At 47.8% G+C, this 22,747-nt stretch overlaps 1 protein-coding gene across 1 annotated transcript; it reads right to left on the reverse strand.

Moving 5' to 3' along the window:
- Window positions 1-1,778: 1,778 nt before the first annotated feature.
- Window positions 1,779-19,217, reverse strand: LOC126525297 (uncharacterized). The gene is made up of 4 exons (XM_050173319.3): window positions 18,549-19,217; window positions 14,684-14,854; window positions 9,716-9,934; window positions 1,779-3,187 (listed from the first exon to the last, which is right to left on the reverse strand). Exons 1-4 carry the CDS (start codon window positions 18,747-18,749, stop codon window positions 2,192-2,194), a joined length of 1,587 nt encoding a protein of 528 aa, XP_050029276.3. The 5' UTR covers window positions 18,750-19,217; the 3' UTR covers window positions 1,779-2,191.
- Window positions 19,218-22,747: the final 3,530 nt, after the last annotated feature.

The following is a 22,747-nucleotide window of genomic DNA, read 5'->3' on the forward strand; positions in this document are numbered from 1 at the left end:
TGTAGACATCGTACATTTCAATCGACTCAATAAAAATTGACATTTCCAGCATTGAGCCGTTGTGAAGAAAGTAAAGACACAAATGAAAACCTTTCTGGTGAAATATGTTCTTTGAAATACTGGCATCCCGGGTCACGTGAAGTATAATGCAAAAGGATCGACAGTTGGGCGAGTTGGTACGGTAACATATCCTTGGTTTGTAGCGTGAAGTGACACCGATGAAGACTAGGACGAATACGTCCTGTCTTCTTCTAGTCTTCGTCTGTGTCACTTCTAGCTACAGGCCAAGAACATGTAACGCGAAGCCACTTGTGAAGCCTAACAACCAATCACCAGTTACTACACTGCACGAAATACCAAACCAATCCCACTAGGATGAAGGCATAATAAATGTAAATGGCGTATGTTAGGCCAGCACTTGGCGCTTCAAAAGCCGCGTGGGTTCTACGTAAACATTAACTGATTGTTTTTGTTGTGTGTGTAAGTGTTTTCTCTATATAGAAACAATGCAGAACGCTGCAGCAGCCCGTCATTTGCTGTTAACGTGAGCAATCCTCGAATGACAGTAGTGGATTCTTATTTCAGCATTACCGGTAGTGATAAATCACCCTTAGATATTACAGGACTTAGTGAAACGGTGCTCAAAAACTTGTGGCAACATAGTTGGCCGTCCTCGATTTACTCCAAGGTCTGGGATCCTGCACGCCTTTCCTCTGGGTTTTTATGCTGAGAAGGTCTCTTCCTTTACTTAAGCTGAAACACCGCAAAGGAAGCAGACGTAAGACAGGGACAAACAAGAGCACCGTTGTCTTGGTCTTTTTTACGTCTTGCTCTTTTGCGCCATTTGTGCTCAAGTTATGAATCAGCCCAAACGCGTTCGCTTCTGTGGCTTCGTCCTCCATAAATATGCAGTAGGACCGCCTTAGCCATGCGTCACCGCTCGCCGGTCCACTTCCGGTATCCTCTCCTGACCCGTCACTTCCCGTTGGCTAAGCGGAGCACAAGAAATCAGAGCGTATTATTTAAAATAAAAGAAGCGTATTAGCGTTATTTTCAGTGGCGCCGGGTGGTTGATCTCTACAAGATGTGCTTTTTATCTTAAAAAGTAGCCACTGAAACTAGCAACTGCCGACACCTCTTGTAGCTCCTCTATATATTTTTTTCATACGAACAGCAAATCGCAGCCTTACAAGCTCGCTCATGTGCCTAACATTGCCTGCATGGTGCTTTATCAGGGATGAAGAATCAAAATCCCTCGCATAACTGCTCTGGCAGGCTGCGCGAACGCCTTGACTGCGTAAGGTGAAAGCCTTATATTTGCGAATATTTCTGGATCAGAACATTTATGCGTCACATCAAACATGTAGTTGAGCACATAGGGCATGCAGTTCTAATATCTTTAGCTATTAAGGTTCAAGCGCGCAGAAGCACCGACTATTGTCTTGTGGATGCATAGGGATCTATTATAGGTTGTCCTATATTAAACGCGACCTTTTTTTGAGAAAGACAAAGAAGATGACGACTTGTACGTGCTGGTAATATATACTGACTCGCTGTAAGCTTGCATCGTACAATGGTTATAGCCACGGGCTTATGCAATATGCCCTCCCGTCATCGACATACGTGTCCTACGTCATTTAGGCGTGAACTTTGGCTCTCGCAAGGCGCGTACGAGCGCCATCTCGAGCTAGCATTTTCTATCTACTAATAAAATTCCGGTTTGTACGTAATATTCGTTATCTTTCCGGTGGAGATTGCCGTGGATAGCTAACATGTAATTCGGAGCACATTCATGTATTTTAACGCTACTACTGATTCGGTTACCGTCGCAGTTCTTCAGACCCAGCAAGACCGCAGACGCGTTTTACCGGTCATCCGAACGCCTACACTCGTCTTTGTGTCTTCGTTCGAGACAGTCCAGTGAACAGCGCTTGCGAGAGAGTTCAGAAGACGAGAGTCAAACACGAAACGCCGAACATCTGAACCGCGTACGTCGCAAAAATACAACATATATGCGGTTGACACAAAACGGAGCCATGCACCTCTACGCAAGCAAGCAGCTCTATGTCCTCATTTTCTCGCCGTTCTCAATAGCATCTGCTATAAGACGACGTGCGCGTAAGTTGCGAGAATGACATGTACGGCGACATTGAAAGAACGGGAAAGAGAACTGCACTTAGAGCTCCCCACGTCACGGCCCTTGGTCCGGCTTGTGACCCTGTGGCGCAGGCGAGGCCGTGCCTTTAGCTTTGGCCTTCTCTTGCGCTTTCTCTTTACGTGGCTTCGCCTCTCTCCGTCGGCCGGGATGAGCGGAGCCTGCCTGATGCGGCGCAGCATGAGCGGCGCCGCCCTCTTCAGCCTGTACGTCGCTCGGATCGGGTCCGCCAGCGTACCGGAACGGTGGGTAGCTCGGGTAAGGGGCCGAATAGAACGAGAAGTCAGGATAGCTCGGCAGCACGTACGGGTAGCCGTAGGCACTCGGCATCGGCATTAGCGGCCCGTATGGTGCCTGGTACGACACCATCGGCGTCATCATAGGCGGAGGCCAGTACGGCGATCCCGGAACCGCGTAAGGCGCGTAGCCGCCCGCGCCGGACATGGGAGACAGCGCGCCGTACGGCGACATCGGGTAGGCGGGCGACTGCGCGTACGGCGGCGACGAAGGCCCGCTGAACTGCGGCGCGTACATGGGCGACGAGGGAGGAGCCCAGGGGTACTGGTCGTCGGTCCAGTAATAGCCGGCCGAGTCTGTCGGTGCGTCGTCCGCGAATCCACCGTAGTAGCCGAGTTCGGGCGAGGAGTACGGTGGCGTAGACGGGAATGCGGACGTCGTATTCGCCGAGAACGCGTTAATGCCGCGGCGCTCGAGCGAAGGCGGAGGCTTGGTGTCCTCGGGGGGCACGGATGGGTCGGCCGGTTCCAGATCGGTGTCGTCCTCAGCCTTGCCCAAGTCGGCCTCGGTGCTCTCCGCCACTCGGGCTCGCACGAACTTCTGCAGCAGCTCGGCCTCGGCCTTCGACACCTCGGCTGCTTTGGCTGTGCCGCCGCCCTTCGCCGCCAACTTCGGTTTGACGGGCTTCGCCTTCTTCCCTAGTTTGCCGACCTCGACGGGTGGTGTGGAGCCGCTAGACAGCTCCTCAATGGCGATGACTTTGTCGCTGGGCGGGGCGGGCGCCTTGTGGGTGCCCTGTGAAAACAGACGCGTTGCTTTGAACATGCCGCGATGAGAGCAGGTCTTCTTAGCACCTGCATAAGTTCCGTCCGTATACAAAAAGGGCCAGTAGCTCCGACAGATTTGGAAGCGTCGTTTCTCCTGACACCCTTCTATTCTGAAAATTGCCGAGACGTTTAGTTAGGATCGCAAGAAGCAGCACGTGTTACCACATGGTAGGTGAACCTCAGCTAGGCGACTGGCCTCGGAGGCAGAGTGTGTGTAGAACCAAGTCGCAAAACGGGTGATTAACAGCCTTGCCAGTCTTCGCTCGCAGTTTCCATAAAAAGGAGGGGGGGGGGGGGGGGGGAATAGGGAAAAGGTGACGTGAGAAGGCAAGGAAATGCTATTACTAGAGACACGACAGCTGTTGTGGGCAAACTGGATAAACTAGTTCTAGGTACCGTGACATGACAACCCCTCGTCGGTCTTCACACTTTCCCTTTCATCCATGTCGCTTTTTGGGAGCCTACCTCCTGAAACTTTCTGTTTCGTTGGAAGGAGGAGGGAGGAGGTTCGCCGGAAAATTTCGGGGGGGGGGGAGGGGTTCGCCCCCCCAATCCCTCCCCCTCCTGGCTTCGCCAATGCTGTGCGGACGGCTTCGCCGGAGACCGCTGACCACCTGCCGCGCTTACCTCCTGCACTGGATCGGCCTGCTTCGTCGAAGGCTCGCGCTGATGTCTAGTTGCTGTGCCTATACCTGCTTCAGTGAACCTGTCACCTGCCAGTCAGCCAACGTTGAAGCGAAAGTCAACATTCAGTGCCGGCTGCTCTGACACGGCTGGGATTGCTACTATTTCTCACTCTGTGCGCCCTCGGGCTATCCTTGTGACAAAGCTTGCGCCTGACACCCATCCCTTACAGCTTGCCGCCCATCTATCAGCAGCTGGTGCAAAGCCTCTGACCTGCACTCGACTAAATACCAAGCACGATTCCTACACGTCATTTCATGCTTCCGTTAATGAGCACTGCTACTAGCGTCTAAGGGATCCTTCACTGCAGCCACGCTGTTGCTTCTACAAGCCCTTCAGAGGAGAACTTTACGATACAATGATACTGAAAAATGTTCAGCGAGATGAAAACAAAAATCAGTGATGTGAGAGTTTTCTATCAGAATGTTCGTTAATTGCGCACAAAGGTGAACTAATCTTTCTCGAACGTTATTTCATCCTGTTTCCCCATCATTGCCTTACCAGAGACCCGATTGTGCCCTGGAATACCATCTAGTTCATACTTGCCGCCCACTTATCAAGTTTTCCGACGAGATCGCGATCTTTCTTCACCGAAATCAAAGGGCGGTGTGGTGCTGATTGCGATCAATCAGTCATTCAGATCCGTTCAGCGCCCTGATTTAGAACGTGCAACGGGATGTGTCTGGGCACAGATTTTCGCTGCTGGTAGTAATAGGCTATTAGTAGGGAATATCATGTTGGGCGTGATATGAATATTGAGACGTACATGACTATTCTAGTCACTATGAAAATGTTATATCGGCCCATGCTAAGCATAAGATACTCATAATTGGTTATTTTATTGCACCTGGCATTTCCTGGCCAACGGGTGAAATTTCAGCCCATTCTTATCACCTATCTGCCAATTGCAACTCGTTACATTATTTTATGTCGTTTACATCTCAGTGCTAATTTAACAATATCCTGAAATCTTGTGGCAATGTACTAGACCTATGCCTTAGTAACGCAGAAGCTATGAATGTGTCCTGCGGCGATTTTCCCCTTGTCGAGCCAGATAAATATCATCCCCTGCTTAATATTTCATTGCAGTTAGCAATACCTAGCAGCAACAGATTAAAGGATACAGCAACCCTTCGGTCGTTTAATTTCTCAAGCGGAGATTACGTGGATCTTTAACAACATCTTAATAATGCGGACTAGTCTTCAGTAGTAGAACTAGGAGACGTTAATGACCAAGTCACGGCATTCACGAATGCTCTTCACCATGGAATGAGGAACCTTATACAGCTAAAAGGCGCTACACGCTCTCCATTTCCCCACTGGTTTTCTGTTTAACTGAAAACAGCTTTAAAGCTTAAAGACCGCACACACAGGAAGGCACAGCGTACAAAACAGGAACACTGGCATATATATTTTAAAATGTACAGGACACTCTCTGAACATCTTTGCAAGCGTAATCATTACATCTATATAGCACAAGATAACACTGCACTTAGCGGTGACAGCCAACCTGTTGCAAATGTCGCGCCCTGCACTTCGCCCTCCACTTCGGGTCTGTGTACAGTGAAGTGCACAGTGATGGAGTTAGAGAGCTTTCCAATCACCCTTCCCTGGACTCAAGTCTATCGGCCTCAGAGGAACTTAAAGCCGTCTTCTTCGTGGGGTCCTGATGACATTCCACCTGCTTTGATTAAGACGTACGAGGCCTGAGCAGCATTAGGGGCCCTTAAAGCTATCGCGGTAAAATGGTAAAATGCAGCCGAGGAGCGCGCGTTTTATACTGTAGCTGCGTGCCCTTTTCATCCAACCGGCGCGACGCGTTGTCTTGTTGGCGCACTCCGACGCGTGCCAGTTGTTGGTCCTTTAAAGAAATATATGTAATGTCCGTCATTTCCATGTTTCCTGCACAACTATGCCTCTGCATAACAGCACTCTCTATACTTCATCTCACAAGCTAGTTGCAGCACTGCAGAATCTACACGAATTCTTAGCCAATAGGAAGACCGAATGCCCCTCATGATGGGCTCAACTGCGCCACGTCGTCTGCTCAGCATCTGCTTGCCATTCCGTTACATGCTCCATAGTTGGTGGACTGACCCAAAAATTGTTTTGATGCCGTAACCATAAGCAGCGTTTACACGCATGCGACAGCAGGGCTTTACTTTGCCTGTACACTTTCCCTGCAGCTACCTGGTAGCCTGGTAACCATGGTCCCGTACCATGGTAGAACGGGGTAGTAAATTAATTACGCAGTGAACAATTAGGCTTTTTATGGCATTGGGCATCGTCAACGCTTCCCCAATGCTAATACTGTAGCGCCGCATGCGAACTAGAAATTAACCCAGTTCTATGGTTCGGCGCCGTGTGTGTACTCCCAGCAGCGTGAAAACGAACAGCCAAACATACCTAATGATTTGACCTCAGCTTGAGATGAGACATAGCAATGACGGATTTTGCCGCTTGTTTCTTGCTGACAGGGCGGATAGCCAGTAACAAGCTCGAATTCGGATCGAGGCAGGTGGTCGGCGCTGTATGGGAGCCATGTTGCCATGGTTAGGGTTGCTATATCACGGTTACCGGCGGTAACTGCCGCAGTAATTCTCGGTATACGATGTGCATGCGCAAATGTGCTAACATGTCATATATCGCTCTATCGTATCTTATAGCGAGCAAAAATAAATCTCTCTAGTGTAGCCAATAATCAGCTAGTTACGCCCGGGACTATATATATACCGCTGCGCAAGGCTATTGCCTGTGTACGCCTCGTACCTTTCGCAGTACTGCAACCAGATTGTGACGTGGCGCATATGCGTCACAGCCCGCTGCTTCAATCATATATCGCTGAGGCGGCGGTGTGCGATGTTCGTTAGTTCTTGTTTTTGTTTTCGTTGATATATAATGCGCTTGTTGAGCGCATGTGTTAAGCGCATGCGTTGCCTTTATACAGCTAATGAATACAATATGCTCCTTAACCAGCTTCCCACTTGCGCTCTTTGCACCATAATGAGAAAGCCCGAGTATATAGGCCAAGGTTGTACACACAATATAGAGTGTTGATTTGTAGTCACAGTGTATTGTTATTATTGCGATAGCAATTATATTTCTATTGCAAAACCCAGTACCCCATATCCAATGTCCAGTGCCACGCCAGATTATGGGCCCAGTGTCACGCGCTGGATACTGGGGCGCTGGGCAGGCGCGGCGTACTGGTGCGAAAAAACAGGTCTAGCGCGTTAAATACGCGGTGCTTGCCTACTGCATATATATATATTTTTAATACAAAAGCAACCGAGAGCGCTTGGTGCAATATAAAGAATGCTTCGACCAGGATTCGATTGTAGGCGCCACAGGTCCCAAGCCCGGTACATTACAACTAAGCCACGCCATCAGATGGAAATGGACGGATAATTTGCCATGTCACGATTGAGAAGCAGTTTTAGTTTCACAGAGATATGTCTGGCACATACATGGTAGATGCGCTATCGCCCAGCAACTAAAACTCACGCCTGTATCAGAAAGAAAAAGTTGCTGTCCGTATTCAGTAGTATTCTTGGAAGTGCCACAACATCGATTTTCACTTGCGATTGGTATTTTAACTTCGAAAAAGGTCCTTAATGATCCGCCGACCCGGGAGGCTGTCTGGGCTGTTACAGCCGATTTCAATAGCCGTTTCTTGATCTTCACGCAAGGGATATGTAACGTTTTCTTAGTTCAGTGATGCGTTTTGATCGACACGTCTGTCTAGTCGTATCTTCATCAGAGAAGCGCAGGCTAGCGCTGGCAGCCTTCGGCGAAAGCACATATACCTGTATTTATGACGCGTCACATCGGCGCTCATCGCTTCTTGTGCTGGCACTGTAGACACAAAAAAAAAATGGTTTATTTCAGAACACCGATGCGAAACCTGAAATAAAGAGTGATTTATCCTTGTTAGACTTGTTGATTCCGGAGCCCAGACGCGCCGATAGCGTGCAGACGGACTCGGCGGATACGCTAAGCCTAAGCTTCGGTGGGGACCGATCTCGGCGCAGATAACTGGCGAAAGCTAAAATATGTGTATTTTAGCCTCAGAACCTTCTTTAGTACAATAGGGAAAGTGGAAGCGCACCAATCGCCTCAGCTCTGTTATCGGTGCGATATCATCAACCAGCGGTAGGCTTGGAACTCGGGGTCCGTTCGATCTGAACGACTTCTGGATTTCATGTCCACTCCACAACACTGCGACAACGGCGACAACTCCCAGTCATATGTTACGTGCATACTACTAAAAAACACGGCGTCCTTTGCATTTGCGTGGTTTAATTCAAGAATTTAGCTATCCGCCCAGTCAAAAGGGAAAATGCAAAAAAACGAAAGTAACATTCGGTGTCAAATGTGCATGCATAAACAGGGCAGCTTACGCAACTTTATTTCAAGCTGCGACGCGAAATAGAGTTTTATGACCCCAAGATATACCGTTATTTAGAACAAGAGACTAGTATCAAGCGATGAAATTGCATAAGTCATTTAATATTCAGCAACACTCGTCTTTGTGTACTGCAACCAGCGCGGCACAAACACAACCAGCGCAGTTTCCAGTGCAAACTATATAGCGAACTGCAGCGAGAACCAGCGTCTATACAGCACAAACCAGTGCGCCCCAGCGTCATGGCAGTGGAACCAGCGTCTCATTCAGTGCGACCGAGCTCTTATCCAGCGTTCTCTCTGGTGTCCCAGTGAGTCCCAGCGAGCGCCAGCATCCCCAGTGCGATCCAGTGTCAAAAAGTGCGCTGGTTTCACACTGGAAGGCACTGGGGGCCGTATAATATAAAACTATTCCAATCTCCTGACGTCAAATTTGCGTAAGCGCCGACGCAAGCATCGGGCGGTCATCCGCAGGATTGTCTGAACAAGCCAATAAAATGCTCCCCTCGTTCATAGGAGGTCACTTTTGTTTGCTTGAAAAACGAATAACATTGCCTGCACTGTGCGGCTTGTCTTATCTAATTGGCTCACAAGAGGTGAGGAGCATGCTCAAGTGGAGAGGGATTCGATGGGGCCGAGCCGCTGCATTGAATATTGATAACCGAATGAAGAGGGTGGGGCCGGCGTCTGTGATTGGTCCGCTTTCTCTTACTTAGCTTGCGCTGGCTCGTCGACAATCACGGCGGCATGCAACGGAAGCATAAGAATGACACTAAAATGGATCCTCAGCAAAGAAGAGTTGGCAGAACGAGGTCGTAAACGTGCCGAAAGTTCTCGAAAACGTTACACGGCCACGCAAAAAGTTTTATTACACGCAAATAAGTCCATGCTCTCCGGCAGGGGCGAGTATAGCGAGTGCCGGAGCGATCGGCAGCAGCCATCTTTTATTCCTTTCGGAACGGGGCAGGCTGCGGCTATTCAGAAGAAAATGCTGTTTTGTTCGGCATATTAATGCATCTTTAACGCGTACGCGTCACTTTGACGCGGTAAGCTTTTGCGGTTTTGTGACATCGCGCGAGAGGCAGGTGAAAAGGGTGCCGCACGGAAACTTTTGGCAAATAGCCGAGGGCTAATGGCAAAAAGGCGTCGAATTAGAAAGAACTATTTGGTTTTTTCGGTCAAGTTATGCATAATCCCTGTGTGCACGCTGCAATCACAGTGCACGCTGACATCCTGCTTATTAATTGAATTAGCCAGCGGATGTTTACAAGTTGATACGGCCGATGAAAGTACTATTCTTACTTCGTATGGCTGTTTGCTAATTTGCTATCGTAATCGATGTTTCGTCTTTCGGGCGAAACTGCGCCTTCTTGTGTATTGCTAAGAGGAGGCCCGGTGTGATGCTCACCCCTGACTTGTGCTCTCGGGCAGTAGTCGGGCGTGGCATCTCGGCAGGCGCCGCTTTGTGCACCAAACGGGGAGACTTTCTGCTCGGAACCTCGTGGCGTCTCGCAAACTCCTGGTCCGTCTCATTATCGATGACAAGCAGCTGCACTTTGGTCGGGTCCTCATTGATGTGGCCGAGTACATCCTGGTACGTCTTGCCGTTCACCGACGTCCCGTTGACCTGCGTCCCGCATGCAGACTGAAATAGGCTCGGAATTCTGGACATAGCTCTGATGCAACGGAGCACAGTCAAACTCGATCCAACCACAGAATAACGCTCAGAAGAAAGTCAATAGGTCCCCTCAACAAGTAAGCACCTCAGTTGGTCCGGTTGGACCAGTACTACAGTGAGGTAGTCTCTCGATCGCCTGAGCTAATGAGGAGTTCGGAAAGTGGCAAAGAGAGACCGTGGACATCTGCTTGCGTCCTGGTCAGCTGAGGCGTTAGAACGAGTCTCCCCGTGAAGCGGTTGGATTGGTTTCATATCATGGCCAAGAATAATTGTGCGGTTGTGCAATTTATTTCTTTACCTTTTTTAAAGCGGATCGCTTACAGATGATCCACCGCCATTGTATATTTCTAGACACCGACCGGCTTTCGAAAAGCTTGTTGCTGGTACCTCTCGGTAGAATGAGCGCATAATCCAAAGTCCAACTCTAGAGTGTGTCACGGCTGTTAAAAAAATGACCACAGGTCTGTACATTTTTGTGGCGTTCTTTCAAATTTAAAGTAAATGATGAAGTTTGTCTACATCGTACCATACATAACATATGATATCTAATTAACTGATCTCTACAATCACGCAAGAGCACCTTGATAAAATACGTACTTTCTCCTACAACTTCCCATCGTCTTCCTTACATTTTTACTAAGACCGTTTAGTACACTTGCTTTCTTCTAAGCGCATTTGTCCTGTACACTTTATTGGCCTATGAGAAGCAACAAAACCCGCAAAAAGATTCAGCACAGTCACTCCACTCACGGTGCCATAACTTTCATCTAGTATGTTCGCACAAAAAATAAGTCAAAATTAGGGTCGAGATATCTTCCCGCGCCCTATTTTGACAGCCTTTTGCCGAAGGTTAGTTCCATGACCACCGCCTCAGCGGGAACTTGGCGAACGATGATTATCAGCACGTCGCAGTACAAGAGCTTCTTTCTCGCATTGTGCCCGACGGTTCTGCGCCTTGTGCGTAGTGCGTAGAGACACCAAGGCGTTCGAAAAAGTAATCACGGTGTGTTCGATTAAATGGTGCGAAGGGAGGCTAAATTTTAATAATGCAGCAATATTTCAAGTAAAAGAAAAGTGCGGCAGAAACAATCGTCGATGATTACCCAAGTCAATGTGAAGCATTTCTCTGCTTCTACGTGGAGCAAAGTCCGAACGATATTACGTTCTCCCGGGGAAGCACTCGTTCGAGAACAATGTGCGGGCCGTGACACCCTGCCGACGTACGATAAGAGCCAGAGGGTCGCAGACACCAAATTCCGGACCAAATTCGTCTTCAGCAAAGTACTCTTGAAAGTATGCGTCTGCGTTCCGCGCTGTCTAATCGGCACCGCTTCGTCTCGGCCGCCTGTTCACAGGCCGTTCGCTTGGCGTGCCGCTGTTCTTCGGCCACACATAGCATTTCTTGCTGCTCGCGCTTCACGGCCGCACGTATCTCGTCGACCCATCGCTTCGGTACGCATCGCATACCTTTGTTGGCTCTGTAGAGCCTTTGCATTCTTACGCTCGTCTTACGCTTTATACTTTCTAATTCCAGTTCGTATATTCCAAGGTATACAGTCCTATTTCCAACATAGCACAGCTAGCGCAACCAAGCCACGTCTCTTTGTGGAGCGCGAACCCGCACCGGCGAGTGGAACAATGAGAGGAGGAGCCAAGAAAGCACCGGAAGTAGCGGCTTGGAGGCGGGCGCGATGAAGAGAGCGCCCATGCGCGTGCAGCATTGAGGGGTCGAGCAAATAGCAGCCAGCAAGTGGCCGATAGCAATTGCGAAAGACCTTCGTGCTGTTACCTCACCATGGCACATTGGGGCGCGTATTTCCACTTTTGTTTTTCTTTAAGGACACAGACACGCGAGTGCTGCACCAGCTTTGTCCGACGTTTGTGCGCATGCGTGATTTGTCAGATAAAGAATTCTCCGACAATTACGATACTCCCTAATTCAAAATGTTAGCGCCGCTCTATAAGCGTTTTTATTTCGCTTGTCAATATTTTGTATTATGATTATATAGGTACATGTTTTTGTGTTAGGAAGAGAACTCAGTGAGTAGCGTAAGTGCGGACGACTCTTCTCGTGCGGCGCATTGTAAACAGTGCTACGTCTGGCGCCACTGCCTCGCTAATCGTGAGATTGCGAGAGGGAGTGCGTGGGCAGCGCGTGGGCGCCATTCACAGCAGCCGCCGCAGACAGAGCTCCGCTCATTCAGCGCCTTCTGTCTATACAGAAGACGCGCGCTACTCTGACGCCACATCGTTGCCGTCGTCTCCGCACAGCCCGTCTTGCGCGACCCTATGCTTTTCTTCTGACGCTTTCGTTCCACCAACGACGAGAGTGGCCCGTCGACGTGGGTAAGTCGTGCCGCCGGTGTCAGCGGCGACAACATCCAGGGGAGTGTGACATCGAGCTTTACTCGCAAGCGCTCGCCATCGCCCCCTACAGGAACAGTGATCCCCGTCACACACGCTGGTACCGCGGACTGACCTCAGCAAGCTGACGCCGCGGACGAGCGTAGCGCTCCCCACCTCACGCCACCCCGCCCCCTTCTCCTTGGACGCGTAGATGAGATCACCCACGCGGCTGCGTATGCTGTGGCCGCCGGGAACTCAGTGCATACGCAAGCCATTTCCCCTATGCTCCTCCTCCGCTTTCCACCTCATGGCTTCACTGTAGCCTCCTCCTCCGCTTCCCACCTCACGCTCTCTTCTTTCATCTACCGCTGCTCTCCGCGTTCCCTTTCATCTTTCGCTGTGCTCGTTCGCTCGGTTACGAGGCACGAAGTCGAGGCACGCCGACACTCAACGCAGGAACGGGCGCCCAAGAGCTGCGCTCTAAAAATATTCCGAACGCGTATTCGAACTACTCAAACGAGCTTGCTCCTGCGACCGCTCCGCCTCAAAAGACGAATGGAGGGATAGCTCATTCTGGAGTATATGGATCGCTTATTCTGGAGTATTTATCAGCGGCAGCGTTGTACAGCTCGGCTACGGACAAACAGGCCTAGGCGTGTTTTCCTCCGTAGTACCCAGGTGCAGTCCCCATACTTTTCTGTCGCAGGTCACGCATACGCACGGGGGTCAGGAAGACGCCGCGTATCTCGCATGTCTGAGCCGTTGACAAAGCGTAAACGCGCCGCTGGCACCAAGCGCAAGCTTGTCACCCTGCTCGTCCCAGCGCGTTTAGCCGAACAAGACTATAGGGCTCACGAAGTTTAGCGCATGCTTCATGATCGGCTGATTTCATTCAAGCTCAGACCATTACAGCAATGTTCAATTCCTTCAGCGCCAGTGGCTTGCTGTATATAGAAATTAGGAAAGAAATCTGGAGCGGAGAGGACCCCTAGAAAGTGAATTGGAACCAACGAAATGCTACAAAGAACACCGACAGTCGTCGCTGTCTCGAAAATAAAATGCACTGGAAATTACTATTCATTACGTGCTTGTAGCATACCGAATGTATCAGGCACAAAGCTGTCACCGGCTCCGCCTTAGAGGCGTTGTCGTCAGAGTGCGACGTTAAGAACTATCCTGGCATAACCTCTACCCTCGATATAGCTTTCTTTTGTATTGTTTAATTCCTTTACAAGAGACAAATTATTTCTATGAAACGCAACGAAGCAATGCGTGGAGCGAGCAACGGTGACACTCGGAAGGCGTGTGAAAAGGCAAAGAGCCTCCGCTAAAGTGGACCAGGCCGTATGGACCGTATGGACCATACGGACCATACGGACCAAAGTGGACCGTATGGGGGCGGGCAAGGCCTTCGCGAAATCAGGAATGCACGCATCAACCACCCGACTGCCGTTTTAATTCTCCACCCAGTTCTCAGACGCATGCTGCGTGCACTCCACCTCTCCCCTTCTTGGCCTTGAATGCAGTCTTGGAACGAGTTTCAAAACAGTGATCAAACGCTTGCCGTTACTATTGAACTTGATGCTTTCTGTCTAACGACATCGGTTACGCGTATCTGGTGCCCTTCAATGGGTACCGCAGTAAATGAGTGAAAAAAGTTTGTCAGGTTCTTGTCCAATGCCCATAAAACGTTGTCGCATCACAGCATAATCGTCGTGCCTTGGTTAGCGCCAGCCTTCATTCTGGCCAACATTGGGAAAAACGCTCACCTTTAAGGCACTTAATTACCAGCCTTCGTGCATGAAATTAATCGGTAGAATGTGTGGTATACGGACTACTATAGCTTGACATGCGACTTTTTGTGACGCAGTTATCCGCGGTGGGTCATATAAAGTAGTTTTATCCGTGCACCTTAACATTTATCCAGAACTATTAAATGAACGCAATCGTGAAAGATGGCGATGTAGCTGCATAAAGCGACGTATTACTTCTTAGCTTGCTGAGAATTTATTACGTAAGAACAAAATATGCCGCTCTCTCTGCTGTTCTGTTACAGGCGACTTCAGGTACTGCCACTCTGTAAATTTATACATCGCCACGCTGGCAGTGGTCACGGTTCAAAACTACTGATGAACAGCTCTAATTTTCGCGACATTGCTGTTACTTTGTCCGCTATCAGGGTTACTTTCTAAAGCTATCAAAGCTAAAACTACCTCTTCTGAGAGAAGGAGTTACGGAAAATTCCAGTAAAATGACTATCATCAGGGGACATACATACGCCTTGCCTTACTGTTATATTCCTTACACACAAAAAGAAAAAACAAGGGGGGCGGGGTAACCCGTAGGTCATACCTCAATGATCCTGTCGTCGTTGCGCAAGCCGCCCATATCAGCGGGGCTCTGGATGTCGACTTTGGCGATGACGAATCCTTGGCCCTTCTTGTCGGCTTTTACCTCGAAGCCGTAGCCTTTGAAGTTCGCCCATTTGTAAAGATAGCAGAGGCGAAGCCCGCGAACAACTTCCTGTAGGCGCATATAGAAGAGAAAAAAAAAAGAGCAGGAAGAAAATAATTCGTGCAAAGCGAAGAATTAAAAAAAAAAACGTTATCCAGATCCAGCGCGCATCTTGAAAACCTCTGTGAAGCGAAGTTTTCGTGCAGTGGTTATTCAAATGCTAAAATTTTGTTTATTTCATAACTGCGTCTTTGGCGTAAAGGAAGCTGACGCGCGCGTATGCAGTATAGCGCACCCGTGCTGCACGAAATGTGACAGCTAACATATTGGCTTGTATTTCTACACTTCACCTCGTTTTTCTTTTTAGCTGTATCACCCGCCTCTTGCTCAATCCTCTATTGTGGCTATATGTGCCATAGTGCGGAAATTATCATCCGCGCTCAGCGGTCGTCTCAAAGACGTAGTTGGCGTTGGCATGATACAAGTATGCACTACATCCCTTTGTGGTCTGATGTTTAAGAAAGTAGGTATACAAAGGTAACAAATTTAAAAAATAAATTGAACTGTTGAGGACGTGTCTTCGGTGCGATGAGGATATTTAAGCATTTCTTTTCCTGCCATGAGCAATTCCATCGAAAACGAGAAGAGTAGACTTACGCTTAGGAAGGCGCTGAAAATGGTAGCCCTGCGCTGCGTAGGAGCTATTTGACACGACAGCACCAGCAGCTCCCAGACAGCAACCACGGTAAGGAAAATACGCGAGAGTTCGCCAAGAAATCTTCGCTTTAATATAAAACCCAAATGTAAAACTGATGTAATCGAAGTACATGGTCATTAACAGACACATAATGAAAATCAAATGGGCAACGACAAATACGCTTCCGTGCTTTTTCAACAGTATTAATGTTCCGTAAGCTTGACGAGAATAATTTTCGTTTACGCCTTACTGGAGGCTCGCCCCAGGCTTAGGTGTTTCGGTGCCTATGGCAGCTCGATGCCGAGCACGAAGTCGCCAGTTCGACTCTCGACCATGGCGGCCACCTTTCTTTTTGTGAGCACGGAATGCAATGACATTCGTGTATCTTAGAAGCGTAAATTGCTCGGCCAGCTGGTTCACGTTTAAAGCGAAAAAATAAAGAAACCTAGCGAAAACCAAGACGCAGGACCAGGAGAAAACACACACGCGCGCGCACACAAACACACACACACACACACACACACACACACACACACACACAAACCCACACACACACTAGCCGAACGACTGGTTGTGTATGCCTCCTCCTGGTCCTGCGTCTTGGTTATCGCTAGTTTTTTTTTTTTTTTCGCTTTAAACATTCGCCAATACGTAGATTTAGCGAACGTTAACCCTTTGACGGTTTTTGCCGTACATGTACGGCGGCGGTTTTCTGTCCCGCAAGGTCTTTGCCGTACGGGTACGGTTTCGACCCTCCGTTTGAAATTTCGCGCCATAATGACGATGCACGCTTACTGGGAGGTGCTGCCACCTCTTAGGTCTTACAAGAAGCGTTTGAAATTTGTGCTACCTTCTTGGGGAGATAAACAGAACTGACTTCAAGCTTCAGCGCGTCGCGCAGACTGCGGCCACACCCCTTTTGCGGTTTCGGTTTCGCCGCGTGATCGCAACGGAGGCGCGCGAAACGCAATTTTTCTCTTTGTCGGCACTCTCTTGCAAATGCTGTGGAAGTTGATTTCTATCTTGATTGGCGCTGCTCTTAGCTTGTTTATAACCGCCGCTCGCGAGGTATTCTCGCTCTCAGCGGCAACGCGCTTTCGCGGTTTCGGTTCCGCCGCAACGGAGGCGCGTGAAACGTGATTTTTATCTTTGTCGGCACGCTATCGCGGGGGTGGCGGAAGTTGATTTCTATCTTGATTGGCACGGCTCTTAGCTCGTTTATCACCGCCGCTCATGAGGTATTCTCGCTCTCTGCGGCTGCGCGGAGACTCGTGTTTCAAGGAGTACCACACTCTAAAATACTATTGAACATATTGCAGTTCTGAGTGATGCCGACACCAAAATACTGTTCCCTAATTTTTTTTACTATTTATTCCCGACTTTATACATCTTGTACATTCAATATCCGGAATAAAATAATTTGACCACCCGGGAAAGTTTTCTTCAAAATAATTCGACCCTCAAAGGGTTAAGGTCATAGCCATGACCTCTTTCATGGACGCTTGCTTGCTCACGTATGCCTAATAAACCCCATCAATCAGTCATACACTGACAGCGTCACATAATTGTAAAGCACTCCGAACGGAGTCGCCACGTTTATGAAGCAGCTCATTCTACGTTGAACAAAGGCGCGCGAGAAATTCTCGGCCTATTTACAACACTGTTCCGTTGTCAACGTTACTGCCACTTGTCGGCGCTCCGAGCTCCTTGATATCACAGGTGCATTCGCTCCTCATGTGCACAGGGTTCATCCAATGAACAGCCTGAGAAAGCCTTCACAAAAAGTGCAGTGATGCAACCGGAAAGGAGCGTTGCATAGTAGAGCTGCAGATTGTCTCCTGCTTTAATCTTACCCTATAACAAATCTCAATTGTCATATTCCTTCAATTCTAAATATAAACGCTTAATCTACAGTGCGAAGCCATAGAATGGACGTAGAAACCGCCCTAACCGCACCGTCGCTTGCCTTTGTGCTCTTGAGGACAACCACAAATTACGAACAAGCCTAAACACGCGCGTTCGTGAAGGTCACCGTTGCATGCGCCAATGCGCATTATATCGAATAAATTCATCGCTTGAACATGACCAGAGTCACCAAATGCCGCATAGCTTTGCGACCAGCCAAACCGCCACCTCTATAGGCAAAGGTCACAGGTATTCTTTTACTTACTTATTTATTTTTCGTCTTTTCAATAGCCATTGTTTCGAGTTTTTTGGGGCGGAGAACAATACTGACCTGCGATGCAAACAGCGAAATCCCTTTCGCGGTTTTGATCTTTGTTCAAATGAGTACGCTTCCGCGTGTTCTAGTTGAGTATTTCATCCCTATACACGTTAAAAAATTGCACAATTAAGTGCGTTATTTTGTCCCACGGCTGTTTTGTCCTTACCCTTAAGGAGTACGATCGAATTGTAGTAGGGGAGAAACTGTTTTTGTATATATCTTTTCTTCTTTTTCTCGTGGAAAGGTATTATTTGGTATCTGCAATAGGCGACTCGTAAATCACATGAAATAAACTTTGATGGCTGCTGCTGTCGTGTCGGATATTTCAGAGTCCACCAGGCGGTCAGAATTAATTCAAAGTCCTAAACTACGGCTTGTATCATCGCATGTATAGTTTGAACTGGCTGTCACGTACAATAAAAAGTTATTTTACAGGCTCAAGAGTAAATATAACTTTTTTTTGTTAAAGCGATGGATAAGCAAGGGGCCAAGTGGATGCAAGAACTTTAGCATGTATAATTCTTCCGCACGAGTTAAGCTCAACAGTGTGTCTTCGTCAGCACCCACAGCTATAGGGCCACATTTCGAAGATAGGCTCGTTATAACGAGCCTATGTTCGGCCTAGGTTCTAGGCCTAAGTTCTAGGCCTAGGTTCGAGGCCTAAGTTCTAGATCTAGGCCTAGGCCTAGGCCTAGGTTCGGCCATGAGGCGCTATAGCGCCGCATGGCCGAACCTTGGGCGATGGATCTTAAAAGAAAACGTGGTGCCATACTACACGCGCCTTGTGTGGTGTACGGCAACGCTGAACGCGTGAAATATATGGCTGCGAATCCTTCACTCACGGTTGGCGTCAGTGTTTCGGAAGGCGTGCCCGTCACTGGCGGGCGATTGCTGACCGGCTTTTTCTTGCGCGAGGCCGCCATGACGCCGCTTCGCCGAAAGAAAGAGAAAACGCGGTCCTTTCCAAAATGCGTGCGACGTCCAACGTAACGAGGCCCACCTTGGTGCTCTTTCCCTGCGATTTCTGAAAGTGCCGCGCACATCACAAGAAATGTCAAACCTAGCAGTTCTAGCAGCGCGCGTAAGCCTGGTCGTTTTATACACCCGGATGGGCTTAGCGAGTAATCGACTTCTGTCGTCTTTTTTATTCTGTTTATTTATTTGGTTAGTTAGCTTTATTTATTTATTTATTTATTTATTTATTTATTTATTTATTTATTTATTTATTTATTTATTAACTCACTTGCTTGCTTAGTTATTGCATGTAACCTAAGTATTACAATTACACAATGATTGAGCATAAATAGTGAACCAAGAAAACAAATGTACACAAGTATACGTGAATACACAGCATAGGGCACACAGGTACGCAATGTAAACATTCAAACATGTACTACGTGATGATTCCAGGGAATTAAGCAACAGTTTTTTTTTTCGCAATATGATATCGACTGTGCATATATAAAGGTACTCGTGAGGAGTCTCTCACGAGACAAAAAACGTCAAAATTATTCTCTATCCTCAAACACTCTGCGTGCGAAAAGCATGTTCTTGTTAAAGCATGCCTTTTCGCTTAACTATAGTTACATTGTGATGGAGTTTACACATAAGCAATCTGCTTGCTTAATTAACTAATGCCTCGGTCATTTAGCGGGTATAGCTATCTCTCATGGCGCATTTGGAGGATAGTTCTTAGCCGGTATTCGTTTTACAACTAAACTGTACATTGATAATGCTTTGATCTTCTCCTCGACTTGTCCAGCAACCATGTCCTTACTACAAAATAAATGCTGCTACCGAAATACTTTCGCTGTCAGCCTAGCCGCCAGGCGGACGCGCTCAACAACCAAAAATTCCGCGGCCACGTCATGTTTCTTCTCAGCGCCTTACCTCAGCTGTTTTGCTCCTCCGAGGTAGCAGAACCGACGTTCGAGTGGCCAAGCAATATTGATCCTCTTCTTCTGCTTCTGCTGCTAATGGTAATCCCGTGCATGAACATCTCTTTGTCTTCTTCTCAAGTCACATTTCGTGACGTTTCTTTTACTTCGGATGAAAGTTTCTTTTATGGTGTCGTTCCGAATGACCGAAACGGCGAAGAAGCGTGTGGGACCACGATAAGTCACCTTAGTGCAGATTATCGCGGCAAGACTCACTGTCATGTGGCCTATCACCGTTTCGTGTGTGTAGGTAGTACAAAGTCCGTTCCTAGAGTCAATGGTGTCGACGACGATGAGAGTTTAGTTGCAAGTTGCAAGTTGTTGAGTGTTTGGTGCGCATTGTACGTTGGTGTGACGTGCACCGGGCATATAATCCCATTTATACCCATCAGGGGCAGTGTGATAGGTACGTCATCGGCAAACCTCGATAGGATTGATTGATTACCTCTTTATCTCTCGCTCGTTCTCGCTCTCTCTCCACTGTCTGTTAATCCATCTGAGTTGTAAAAAGAAAACTGCCGCCACCTCGTCATTGTATGGCCGGTGATATCTTCTTTTTGTCACAGAAGTGCTGCGATATTTATCAAAAAAAAAGAAATAGTTTTTTTTATTAGAAAGTTTGCCCTGCGGCATGAAACGCTAAAAGCATGCAAGATATATACAGGGTGTTTCAGCAAACACTTTCAAAAATTTTTACAGGTTGTCTGTGGCGGACAGCTAAATTCTAATTTATGAGCCGGTCTACTCGAAGCGGCGGACACTACTTGCAAAAAAAATGAAATGAAAAATTGACTAATTAGCAACAATTAACTAATTACGTTTTAGCTGATTACCTTATGACCCATATTGCAATTTACAAATTCTAACAGTGTACTTCGCAAGGCGGATCCACTTGGAACAAATTCTGAGGACTGCAACAGTTTCGAGATAAAAAACCCCGAACTTTGCGGAGAAATGGATTGGCGTTCCAGTTACTTGTGTGCTTCAGTGCATGTTAACAAGATAACTGGAACGCCCATGCATTTCTCCACAAAGTTCGGGAATTTATATTTCGAAACTGGTGTCATCTTGAAAATTCGTTCTAAGTGGATCCGCCTTGCGAACTCCACGACTAGAATTTGTAAATTGCAACATGAGCCATAATGTAATTAGATAAAAACTTACGTAGAGAATTTCTATTAATTAGTCGATTTTGCATCTCAATTTTTTTTGCAAGTATTGTCCGCCGCTTCGAGTAGACCGGCTAATAAACTAGAATTGTGATATCTGCCACAGGCCACTTCTAAAGATTTTTGAAAGTGTTTGCTGAAACACCATGTACATGACATCGTATAGTTGGTTATGTGAGAAAATTTCTATCAAGGATCTATGATGCGGGCATTAGATCCAGAGATGGTAGTCAGTACGGCGGGTTGGGTGTAGCCGAACTATTGTGTGCAGTCCGGGACAATTCCACAATAGACTGCCTGCTGTAAATTCTTTGTGTCCGAAGGAGCAGCTCAAATAGCTTCATCATCCAATGAGGAATGTTATTTGTGGTTATTATTGAGGCTGGCCTCTGAGGAAGGCAACAGTGACACTTTTGAACAGGAGACACTCAGAGGTCAAAGCAGCGGCGATAGTTAAGACAGCATGTTGCTCGTGGGCCCTTTCACAAAGAAATCAATAAAGTATTGCGTTGAGGCCGCGGGCTCAGAATTGGTACTATCGGTTTGTGTTCGGCTTCTACGTCGACATTACTGCCCACTTCTCCTGCCAAGAAAGTGATTTCTGTCTGCCTCCATTGTGGTCGAAGCGCAATTATCAATATATAAGTGCTTAGGTTAAATACACATTGGGCATCGACCTCTAATGGACTTCCCCTTCGCACGGAGAACCTGATTTCAACTAATTAACGCCAGACATTTTTGTAACAAAGAGAGCGAGAGGAGGAGGAGGAGGAGAAACATTTATTTAAAAAAAAAAGAAAGGACAAGCAGGTGTCTTTAGTCCAGGGCTCCTGCGGCTCTTGCTGTCTCCCGGGCCCGCCGCACCAGTTGCTGCTGGTTACGAGGGTCCGAACTAGTCAGTACGACCTCCCACTGCTCGGGTGTGGGGTTGGGTACTTGCGGGGCCGCCTTCTCGTTGGGGCACGCCCATGTGGTGTGATATAGGGAGGCGTAATCATTACAACGGCGACATCTGTATGAATATAGTGTCACTTCAGACCCGAAATACAGACCGCGAGTCTCAAGAGTAACAGAAAATAATTCAGACAATCAAAATATCCTCGCAAAAACGAAAATTTGAATAATTCTTTCGGAAAGTGTTCAATATTGCTGAAGGAAAGGAACGCCGAACAACCATTTCTGGAAGTTCAGTGGTCAAGTAATCTCAGCGCCCGTTCGTTAATGGGGCGTAACAAGTTTCTAGCGATTTTCTAATATTTGAGCCACTTTCGCATGGGAATGTTCTCTAAACCTTCTTGGTTCACAAATTGGTTTCTTTGGAATACAATGTAGTGCTTTTTTGCCGATAAAATATTACCTATGTCCGAGTAAACGCTGTCAGCCATATTCTCGAACACAATACGTCCTGTCACCGATTGCTTTTGCAAGACTACACAAAATATCCCAAGAAACGGCTTGAAATGCCTACAGCAGAACTAGCACAAACTCATGGTGCCACTTTAGCTTTCTCACCATTTAGAATTATTAACGTAAATCTTCATCTAGCTCAAGATACGGTAACATGCAATATCATTCGGGCATCTCGGATATTGCACTTTAGCGTCCTATGCTATCGCAAAAGAAAACCTGGCGTCCGGTGCAGCTGATGCATTACGTGCCCATCAGAAAGTGCCATGACGAAAAATTATATAGCACAACGTCGCTTAAATAAATAGACTCGACTCGTCAGCTCAATGAAGTTTCGCTGCTGAGCGCGAGGTCCATGCCGCGTTGGCGGCATTCCGAGGGGGGAGGAATGCGTAAGTGATCGTGTTTACTTAAATTTAGGTGCCCGTTAGCGAACCCCTAATTGGGCAAAATAAATACGCACTCCTCCCGTTGCGGCGTGCCTCATAATCGGGTGCCGCCGTTTGGCGTTAGAGAGCTATAAGCTCG

This window comes from Dermacentor andersoni, chromosome 3, assembly GCF_023375885.2.
Source record: "Dermacentor andersoni chromosome 3, qqDerAnde1_hic_scaffold, whole genome shotgun sequence".
NCBI classification, from domain to species: domain Eukaryota; kingdom Metazoa; phylum Arthropoda; class Arachnida; order Ixodida; family Ixodidae; genus Dermacentor; species Dermacentor andersoni.

What these genes read in the sequence shown, in the direction of transcription:
- LOC126525297 (XM_050173319.3), bottom strand. Translation starts at nt 18,749, where the DNA reads ATGTGCGCGGCACTTTCAGAAATCGCAGGGAAAGAGCACCAAGGTGGG. An exon ending in CCGAAACACTGACGCCAACC is followed by an intron (nt 14,855 to 18,548) that starts GTGAGTGAAGGA and finishes ATGCGCCTACAG; the next exon opens with GAAGTTGTTCGCGGGCTTCG. An exon ending in CCCGAGAGCACAAGTCAGGG is followed by an intron (nt 3,188 to 9,715) that starts GTGAGCATCACA and finishes CTGTTTTCACAG; the next exon opens with GGCACCCACAAGGCGCCCGC.